Source organism: Plecotus auritus, assembly GCF_963455305.1.
Source record: "Plecotus auritus genome assembly, chromosome: 7".
In the NCBI taxonomy this organism is placed as follows: Eukaryota; Metazoa; Chordata; class Mammalia; order Chiroptera; family Vespertilionidae; genus Plecotus; species Plecotus auritus.
In genome coordinates, this window is record NC_137774.1 from 43,292,127 (window position 1) to 43,302,607 (window position 10,481).

At 50.8% G+C, this 10,481-nt stretch overlaps 1 protein-coding gene across 1 annotated transcript; it reads left to right on the plus strand.

Annotated features, from left to right (window-relative positions):
* The first annotated feature begins 13 nt into the window (after window positions 1-13).
* Window positions 14-9,969, plus strand: LOC308254536 (polyunsaturated fatty acid lipoxygenase ALOX15). Its single transcript, XM_080680671.1, has 14 exons — window positions 14-194; window positions 1,804-2,008; window positions 2,302-2,383; window positions 2,476-2,598; window positions 2,752-2,855; window positions 3,038-3,198; window positions 3,897-4,040; window positions 5,443-5,652; window positions 7,272-7,358; window positions 7,456-7,625; window positions 7,805-7,926; window positions 8,500-8,600; window positions 8,738-8,905; window positions 9,013-9,969. The coding sequence occupies exons 1-14, from the start codon at window positions 60-62 to the stop codon at window positions 9,190-9,192; spliced, it is 1,992 nt and encodes a 663-aa protein (XP_080536797.1). The 5' UTR covers window positions 14-59; the 3' UTR covers window positions 9,193-9,969.
* Window positions 9,970-10,481: the final 512 nt, after the last annotated feature.

Below are 10,481 nucleotides of genomic sequence, written 5' to 3' on the forward strand. Positions count from 1 at the left end.
TTTATTAGGCACCTCCACTCTTCCTCCCCCTCAGAAGGCACGAAACGTCTCTGTGGAAGATGGGTGTCTACCGCATCCGCGTGTCCACTGGGTCCTCGCTCTTCGCGGGCTCCAACAACCAGGTGCAGCTGTGGCTGGTGGGCCAGCACGGGGAAGCCAAGCTCGCGGAGCGTCTGCGGCCGGCGCGGGGCAAGGTGATTTGACGGGAGCTGGCCCCCAGCCCGGAGGACGTCACATACCTGGGAAGAGACGCGCGCTGGGCTGAGCGCGCTCAATAAATGTCCCAGCCCTCTGGCTTCCTTGGAATGGAGAGGATGCTCCTGCATGCCCCTCCTTCACAGAGCTCTCTCTTTTTGCAGAGATCCTGGAGCGGCTGCGTGTCTCTGGTTTCCTCTATTTTATTTCGAGAGGAGGGAGGGGGAGAGAGCGAGAGCGAGAGAGAGAGAGAGAGAGAGAGAGAGAGAGAGAGAGAGAGAGAGAGAGAGAGAGAGAGAGATTGAGAGAGAGAGAGAGATTTCGTTCCACTTATGTGTGGTTGAGTCTTGTATGTGTCCTGACTGGGGGTGAACCTGGAACTTTGGGGTGTCAGGTCACGCTCTAACCTACTGAGCTACCTGGCCAGGGAAATTTCCTCCATTTGGAAACTGTTTCAAACCTCTTCCACCGAGGCGGGGCCTGGGGTTGGGTTGGGGGCGGGGGGGGGGGGGGGGAGGAGGAGCAGAGAAACTAAGAGCTGAATTTCCTGATCCCTTCCCCGCTCTCATCACATCTACCTGGTTCGCCCCGGGCTCCTGTTCCTTTTTCTTTCCCAGTTCCCATCTCCACATTTCCGTCGCCCACCCAGCTCTTTCCAGGATCTCCAGATCCGGATGTCTGTCTCGCGGATGCCTCAAAGGAACATGCCCAAGCGAGGTCCTCCCCTTTCCCACCCCCCACACCTCTCCGATTGCCTTCCCAGAGGTGTCACGCGAGCGTCCCGCTCTGTTCGCGTCCAACCAAGAACCAAGCGCTGTTAATTCTGCCTCCTGGACATCTCCGGCTTCCGGGTCCGGATGCCGACCCACCCCCGACCACCAGGGTCCCCGGGAACCTAGGCCACCTTCAGCCTCTTCCCCCGCCCGGGCCGCTTCCTCTCCTGCCCTTCCAAGCCCTTCTGCAGCCAGATATATTTCTTCCAAATACATGCCCAGCCGCATACGCCCCTCCCCACAAACATTTGAATGGCTTCTGCTGGTTCTCAGGACCAAATTCTTGGCTTACCCTTGGAGACTTTTCACGATCTAGTCATGCTCATCTCCCACGCGCTCTGTGCTGGGCTCAGCCTCCGCGCTCTCGCTTCCTCTCCTTGGCACGCATTTCTCCAACCTTTCCCTCTCTCTCACTTTCCCTGGTTAACCCCTTCACACCTAGAGGTCTCTGCTCACACCCAGCAGAGGGGGCGCCGGGGTCTCTGGGCTGTAAGTGCCCAGTCAACAGTGTATCTCCCCGCTCAACGGTGCGCTCGCCCGCGGCGGTGCCCAGCGCCCAGCTCAGCGCTTGGTTGGATCAATGACTAAGAGGAGGAAATAGGGCAGGAAGGAGTTCATCTTCCCTCCTCCGCCTCACCCCCGCCTGAAGAACTCCACGACCCATAATGGGGACGTGGGAACACCTGGTCGGGGCGCCCCCCCTTCTCTGTTTGGCTCCTTTTGCGGGGCTTTCCTAGAGGCCCAGCGGAAGGGCCTGGGTGGGGAGCTGGGCTCAGTCTCAGTCCCCGCTTCCAGCGATCGCCATGGATGCTTGAGCCTCTTGTGTCGCCTGCAGGAGACGGAGATCCAGGAGGACGTGAAGGAGTACCTAGGACCGCTGCTGTTCGTGAAAATGCGCAAAAGGCACTTCCTACAGGATGACGCCTGGTTCTGCAACTGGATCTCCGTGCAGGGCCCTGGGGCCGGGGGGGACGAGTTCAGGTTCCCATGCTACCGCTGGGTGGAGGGCAGTGGCATCCTGAGCCTCCCCGAGGGCACAGGTGAGCGCAGGGTGGGGTGTGAGGAGGTCTCTGGGGCCCAAGAGAAGCTGGGGGTGGGGGAGAGGAGAAGAGGGAACAGGGTGTGAGGGCGGGAACTGGAGGGCTGGGTCTTTTTTCCTTTCGGATGAGGTGGATTGCTGGAGTTGGCACGCAGGCTGGGGAGGGGCGTGATGCTGAAGGGTCACCCCTCCTGCTCAAGGGCTGAGAAGGCACCCCTGACAGGGACAGGGAGGAGGCTCTCGGGAGAAGCCTCATTGTCCATGCCCTTGTCCTTTCCCTCCTTCCTCCGCTAGGCCGCATGTTGGTAGAAGACCCTCAAGGCCTGTTCAAGAAACACAGGGAGGAGGAGCTGGAAGAGAGAAGGAAGCTGTACAGGTTAGCCTAACCCTGCCCCTGACCCCTCCTGACCTGGCAGTGAGTCCTGGCCCTTCCTGGCATCAATGCCTGATTTCATTTCTGCACCACAGATGGGGTAACTGGAAGGATGGGTTAATCCTGAATGTGGCTGCGGCCAATTTATGTGACCTCCCACCAGATGAGAGGTTTCTGGAGGACAAGAGAATTGACTTTGAGACTTCACTGGCCAAGGGGTGAGAACAGTGCAGGCTGGAGGAGAGGGAGGCATTCTGGTCCAGGGGCTCCTATGGACTGACAGGGCTGGATTAGCCCAATGGGGGTGCTTATAGTTATAATGTGTGATTTTGAGATTAACTTTCAAATGCTTCACCTATCCTTACCTGAAGGCTGGCCAAATTAGCTGTCAAAGACTCTCTAAATGTTCTTGTTCGCTGGAATGATCTGGATGACTTCAACAGGATCTTCTGGTGTGACCACAGCAAGCTGGCTGGTCAGTACCCCAATCCCAGTACTTCTCCCAGGACCCTTACCACCCAATCTAGGGAACCAGGGCTGGGAGACCTGAGTTCTGGGTCCCTCTGGTGGGCTGGGGGCAAGAGGGAATGGTTTGGTGGGGGTTAGAAGAACCAGGATATCAGATCTCACAACCTGCTCCACAACTGCCACCCTCAGAGAAGGTGCGGGACTCCTGGAAGGAGGATGCCTTCTTTGGGTACCAGTTTCTCAATGGCGCCAACCCCATGCTGCTAAGGCGCTCCAGTCGCCTTCCTGCCCGCCTAGTGTTCCCTTCTGGGATGGAGGAGGTGCAGGCCCAGCTGGAGCAGGAGCTGCAGGTATGGACATAGTGGCCCAAAGGAGGCCACGCAGTGTAATGGGAGTGTGGTCTGTGTTTATTCTGCTCCGGGCCTCACTATGAGCCCAATTTGCCCCCAGATGCAAGAGGGGATTCTACAGGGGAAATCTTGAGTGATCCTGGAGGTGTGCAACCACATGGCCTTCCTTCTCAACTGAGAAAAGCATATTGTGGAGGAAGAGTGTGTGATGGGTGATAGATGCAATCAAAATGAAGAAATAACTGGGCCTTGGTGCTAAGGATTTGGGGGAGTGTGTAGTAAGAGAATTAGATCAGAGGTGGGCTTATTAATCAGGAGTCAACGTGGATCAATTAATGGGTTGGGCAGAGAAACTTCCTGGATTATAGGGTGAGACAGACTTGGGTTTGAACCCTGGCTGAGCTGTTTATAAACTGTGTGACTTCAGGCAAGTTATCTATCTTATTTTATCATGTTTTCTTTTTTTTTTGTTTAAACCTGGAGTTAATTCAAGTGCTTGTAAGACTTATGTGAAGCAATAGCATGTGATTCAAAGTAGGTGATATATTAGTTTCATTACCCGTTACAAAGTAGGTGATAAGTTATCTCCTACAAAGTAGGAGATAAGTTAGTTTCCTTTTTGTTCTTCTTCCTTTGAGGAGTCAGGGTGGGAAGTAGATGCTTTATATTGATAGCCCTCTCCCTCTGCCCCCATCCAGGGAGGCACGCTGTTTGAAGCTGACTTCTCCCTGCTGGATGGGATCAAGGCTAATGTCATCCTATGTAGCCAGCAATACCTGGCTGCCCCTCTGGTCATGCTGAAACTGCAGCCTGATGGGAAACTCTTGCCCATGGTCATCCAGGTGAGAGGACCCAGGATTTCTGCTCCCCCGTGGTTGGCCCTCTCAGCTCAGCCCTTCACCCAAATTCATTGAGGATTCACTTGTGCTAAAGCACTGTAGGTGGTAGTAAAGGAGGCATTGGGCAAAGGCAGAAAGGTTCGGTCTAGCTGGAGAGAAAGACTGGGAAAATCTAAATATGCTCCAGTACTGAGGAAGCACCTGAGGATGGAGATAGTGTGGGAGGGGTCATGGGAGGTGGGGTGGGCATGAGCCGTGGCAAAGGAGCAGTACCTCTTCCCAGGGGAAGATGGGTTGGGCAGCGAGGCTGAGGTGTGCAGAGTGTGAGAAGTTAGATTGTCAGTGGACCATTGGGCTGGCGTGCTGGGGAGTAATGTGAGGTGAGAGGGCCCAGACTGTAGTGGGTGGTGGATGCCAAATCAAGGAGTATGAACACAGGAAGCTGGTGTAGGCTGTTGTGAACGATGTTGTAGGCACATTCTATGGGTCATTTTGTTTAGGATGGATTGGAGAAGGGAGATGCTATTCTGGAGATTAGGGTGACATGCTATAGCAATTGCCCAAGATGGGGGTAATGGACTCAAGTTGTGGGGAATAGCTGTGGGGGTGCAGAGGAAAGCCAGATGGGCATACAGAGGAAAATTAAACTGGCCTTGATTCAAGGAAAGGGAAAAGTAAGAGTTAGGCAAGACACCTGCAGAAACAGGACAAATAAAGAGGAAAAGATGCTCAGGTGGGCTTTTGTATGGCCAATTATGAGGGAGCTAGAGGCCCAATGCATGAAATTCATGCAAGAGTAGGCCTTTCTTCCTCTGGCTGCCGGCACTGGCTTCCCTCTGGCACCTGGGACCCGGGCTTCCCTCTGGCCACTGGCAGGCACCCGGGACCCAGGCTTCTCTCGCAGCCCCTGCTTCGTCTGGAAGGTCGTCCAGAAGGACATCCGGTCTAATTAGCATATTATACTTTCATTATTATAGATGGGGAGACACTAAAATTGTTACATCTAGCCAGTGACTAGCTGAGAACTGGAGACTTAATCTGCTGAATATGGGTGGTGTTGAAAGATTAGGGAGAAGCTGAACTTTCTGAAAAAGTGTGGGATAAAGGAAGCGAGGGTTTGAATCTTGTCCACATGGAGGTGAGTGAAAGGGGAAGTGGAGGCCAGGAAGTTGGTAGATAAGGAGCTTCTGCAGAAGGCCAGGCAGAGCAGCTTGTACAATGTTAATGCACTGAGTGGGTAGGAAAGTCAGGAGAAGGAATAGTGGCTGCTGGGAGTAGCAGCAGTGAGATGGAGAAAGTTAAGCAAATTTGGGGAAGAAGGGTGGGGTTAAAATGCAAAGGAGGGGGAATCTGTTGGGCACTTGGCCACTCATCCTCTTTTTCCCACACTTTATCCTCTCTCCAGCTCCAATTGCCACGCACAGGATCCCCACCACCACCACTTTTCCTGCCCACGGATCCCCCGATGGCCTGGCTCCTGGCCAAATGCTGGGTCCGTAGCTCTGACTTCCAGCTTCACGAGCTTCTCTCTCATCTTCTGAGGGGACATTTGATGGCTGAGGTTATCGCTATGGCCACCATGAGATGCCTTCCATCGATACACCCTATCTTCAAGGTAATACCTTAACCCCTTCTCTCCTGCCTGCCTCTCTGCCCCATGGCACAGTCCCACGTCTGGAGGCATCCTCTCTGTGGAATCTCAGGGAGTTGGGAAAAGCCAACCAATGAGAGACAAGGGAGCAAGAGAGTGAGGTGGCTTGCTCTGCATTTTCAACAGGGTGACATCACCTCCCAAGGAGGTGGAAATGATTCATTGGCAGGGTGGGGGATGAGGGAGTGGGAGGTGACAAGTCTTACTCTTTTTATGTATAAAGCACAGATAGATGAACATACAGTATATAGACAGTGCACACAAATGACTGAGGATTCCATAGCAAAAGGGAAGACCAAGCAAATAACAGACTTTTCCAGCCAGTTTTGACCTGTCCTAAAATAGTAACACACAGGCCAGTTAGACAGGCTCAGGTCCACAACAGTGGCCTGGTTTTTTTTTTTTTTTTTTTTTTTAACAGACAATTTGAACTGAGTATTCACCCATTAACTTTTCTTCTTGGGTGCCTCCAGTGGGGCAAGAACCATTCTAGATGATTGTGATTTTGGAAATTTACATTTCCATTTCGGGCTACCAGCCAATAAAGACTGTATTATGACATATCAGCTGTGATAAGTACAATGCAGAGAATCAAAGCAGAGCAATGTGATGTCGAGTTCAGACTGAGTGGCCAGGAAAGGCTCCCTTGTTGAGATGACATAGAGAATGAGGCTCCAAGGAGCCAGCCTTGAGATGATCAAGGTGCACATTGTTCTGGGCAAAGGGAACAGCTGAGAACAGTGCAGAGGTCCCAAGGCAGGAGCAAGCATGGCATGTTTGAAGAATGGAAAGGAGGTGAGTGCAATGGACAAAAGCGAGAAGGGAGGAGAGGAAGGTCTGCAGGTAGGTGGGGTAGAGCATGCATTCCAATGGAGGCAATTAGAACCCTCCCAGGGGGTGAAAGTGGGTCCAGAACCATGGAAAAATTCTAGGGTGCAAAAACTTAGAATATTTTATGTATAAAGCAGATATATACAGCTCTAGCTTGTTTGGCCCAGTGGATAGAGTGTTGGCCTACGGACTAAAGGGTCTCAAGTTCAGTCCTGGTCAAGGGCACATACCCAGGTTTCGAGCTCAATCCCCAGTAGGGGATTTGTGCAGGAGGCAGCCGATCAATGATTCTTTTTCATCATTGATGTTTCTATCTCTCTCTCCCTTCCCCTTTCTCTCTGAAGTCAATGAAAAAATAAATAAAGCACACACATATATAAATAGTACATAACAGATATAGTATAGTGCAGCATTAAAATTTCATGGGGGCGGGGGAGAGGAAACACTATCTGAAAAGGCTCTGTAGAGGAGTGATAATGAAAAAGGTTGAGAAACATTGAACTAGAACTTGAACAGTCTTATATGAAAAGAAAAGGAAAATTATTTCTTCCCATTATCATACCGCAATAATTCAATGGTTTGTGGAATGAATCACAATTTGACTGAACACTCTTGGTGTCAAGGGACCACTGAACTTCATGTCTCTGCTTTTCCTGAAGACCTGGCACCTTTCCTGTTCTTCAGTTCCAATTTCCTGCAGGGACTTGCTATAGGTCTCTCCTGACTTGTTCTTCCCTTCTCTCTTCCTCCAGCTGATAATCCCCCACCTGCGATACACCCTGGAAATTAATATGCGGGCCAGGACTGGGCTGGTCTCTGAACATGGCATTTTTGACCAGGTATGAAGAGAGAAGGGGGCTTCTGGAGCTCATGCTCCCTCTGGCTCGGGCTTCCGGCAGGTGGAGTTGCCTGACCCTGCCCATCCTTGCTTCTCAGGTGGTGAGCACCGGTGGGGGAGGCCACGTGGAGCTGCTTAGGCGCGCTAGAGCCTCTTTAACGTATAGATCATTCTGTCCCCCTGATGACCTGACTGACCGGGGGCTTCTGGGAGTCAAGTCTTCTTACTATGCTCAGGATGCTCTGCGGCTCTGGGAAATCATCTATCGGTGAGGCAAGGGGAAGGCAGGGCTTGGGGGGAGGGTGGGTGGTCAGGGAGTGGCTTGAGAGAACAGGTGATCTGTGTTGGAGGGCTGGGTGTCCTGACCTGGCCATGTGAGCAAGGAGCAGAGGGCCTGGAGGCTCCCTGTCAGCTTCAGCTCTCTTGGCCCAACCCCTTGGCTGACAGCTATGTGGAGGGAATTGTGAGTCTTCACTGTAAGACGGACAAGGCGGTGAAAGAGGACCTTGAACTGCAGACCTGGTGTCGAGAGATCACTGAAATTGGCTTGCTAGGGGCCCAGGACCAAGGTAAGTTGAGTCCCTGCCCTGAGTGTGGAAAATTCATCCTGGGAACATCCCCAGAACCCTCGCTGCTTCTATGAAACTTCCCAGAAGCATGTCCAACCCCTATTAAAACGCCCAATGGCCTTTTCAGATTCTTATGCAAGAAGAATCCCTCTAGGTCCCAGATGCAGTGGGACCAGTGGTTGCTCATAAATACTTAACAACTGGCTCTTTGGGGAAAAAAAAAAAAAAAAAAAAAAAAAAAAGCCCTGATTTGTAGCATTTGCCCATTTCCATGGTGTAAATATTTTCACCGTAGCTCCCGTTGTGATGTATGTAGCTTGCTACATACCTGAACATTTAACATAACTGACTCTTGTGAGCCAGTGTGAGCCATACCAGCACCCCATAGAGTAGGGCCCTCCCAGGAAATCTCCCCATTTCTCCCACCACAACTTATGCTCACGTCAGTGTCCACAATAGTTCCTCAGAGTCCTTGACACCCTTTCTTTCCTCTCCTGTTCTCCCTGCTCAGCCTCTCTGAGCTCTGTTTCTGTTCCTGGTCTCCCAGCTTCTAACTGTCCTTACCTCTTGCAGGATTTCCCATGTCCTTAGAGTCCCGGGACCAGCTTTGCCACTTTGTCACCATGTGCATCTTCACCTGCACTGGCCAGCACGCCTCTGTCCACCTGGGCCAGGTACTTGTTATGGGGGGCAGTGGGCATTTGCACCTGGAATGGCCGCGGGGGTGGGGGTGGGGCGGCAGCTGTGTGTAGGTGGCTAAGCGGTTTTTATGCTTAGCAGACTTTGATTCTAGATATCTGCCCCTTCTTAGCTGGATTGGTATGCTTGGGTCCCTAATGCACCCTGCACAATGCGGCTGCCCCCACCGACCACCAAGGATGTGACATTGGAGACGGTGATGGCTACACTGCCCAACTTTCATCAGGCTTCTCTCCAGATGTCCATTACCTGGCAACTGGGCAGACGTCAGCCAATTAGTGTGAGAGCCAGGTGGCCTGTTCCCTGAGGAAGGGGAGAGCTGTGGGGAGGTGTGGTGCTCCAAACTGGGGTTCATAAGGCTCTCAGCTGCTTCTCTCTCCATCTCAGGTGCTTCTGGGCCAGCATGAGGAGGAGTACTTTTCAGGCCCTGAGCCCAAAGCTGTGCTGAAGAAGTTCAGGGAGGAGCTGGCTGCCCTGGATAAGGAAATTGAGATCCGGAATGCAAAGCTGGATATGCCCTACGAGTACCTGCGACCCAGCATAGTGGAAAACAGTGTGGCCATATGAGCATCCTGGCCTGTGGTTGTTTCAGCATCTCTTCCACTCAATTCCTAGCCCCATCCCTTAGAGCTTTCAGTCTTCCTCTCCCCAGCCACGCCCCCTTCTATCTCCACCCTCCCTAGAGAGTCATCTTTTCTCTGTGTCTGTCCACAGTGAACACATTTTACTCTAGACTCACCACCTAGGGGCCTCATTTTCCCCTTATTCCTCCCACTTTTCCTATTGTCCTCCCCTCCTCCCTCATCATTGGGTTCTCCCAAAGGGCATTAGTAGTCACACTTATATAAACTGTTTCTTTGGACTAGGGCAATAATACATATTACTCCACATGTTTACAATTTTGAGTTTAACAATAAAAAATAAAGATATTTTAGACTAATGAAAGAAAAGAAGTTAGATAAAATATCCTAAATGAAACACTGGCAAAATAGTATATAATACGTCTTTTTAACTCGGTGGGATTTAACTCGTCCTGAAGCCAGACACAACACAGGGCAGACCATTGACAGGGCAATTCTCAAGATTTTCACTTTGTGGCTCACTTAGAAAAGGATACATGGAAGTAAAGTGGTTAAAGCGAAGAAGCTGCTCCCAGCTGGAGGGATTTGGCCTTGGGGCTTCAGGCTGAGGGGTCCATACTTATAACCCATTTGTAGTTCACCAGCCGGGAGGCTCCAAATAAAAATAATGAACTGGAAAGGTAGTAAAAATCTCATGGTTATTTTAATCAGTGACAACAAAGGAACCAATAAATTTCAACTTCTGTATCTTATTAAATTTTGAAAAAATAAACTTGGAAGCTTCTCTCTTTCTTTTTTTCCCCCAAATATATTTTTATTGATTTCAGAGCAGAAGGGATAGGGAGAGAGAGATAGAAACATCAATGATGAGAGAGAATCATTGATCAGCTGCCTCCTGCACACCCATTACTGGGGATTGAGCCCACAACTGGGGCATGTGCCCTTGGCCAGAATTAAACCCAGGACCCTTCAGTCTGATGCTCCACTGAGCCAAACCAGCTAGGGTGGACATTTGCTCCTTAATATGATCATCTGTGGATATGTATTTTTAAACCTTTATTGTTGAGAGTATTACAGATGCCCCTCTTTTTTTGTCTCCATTTTCCCCCTCTCTCTTTTTCCTGACTCACCCCAGGCCCTATTGTCTGTTAAATGGATTATTTCCAATTTGTCAATACTACCTTTGTGACCTGGTGCAAAGTCAATTTTTTTTAATTTTATTATTATTTTATTTATTTTTTTCAAGGTCAATTTTTATAATGTGCTTTATGTGCC

Coding starts and splice junctions, on each gene's coding strand:
- LOC308254536 (XM_080680671.1), top strand. CDS start 60: ATGGGTGTCTACCGCATCCGCGTGTCCACTGGGTCCTCGCTCTTCGCG. Junction 3,199..3,896: donor AGCTGGAGCAGGAGCTGCAG/GTATGGACATAG, acceptor GCCCCCATCCAG/GGAGGCACGCTGTTTGAAGC. Junction 5,653..7,271: donor CGATACACCCTATCTTCAAG/GTAATACCTTAA, acceptor CTCTTCCTCCAG/CTGATAATCCCCCACCTGCG.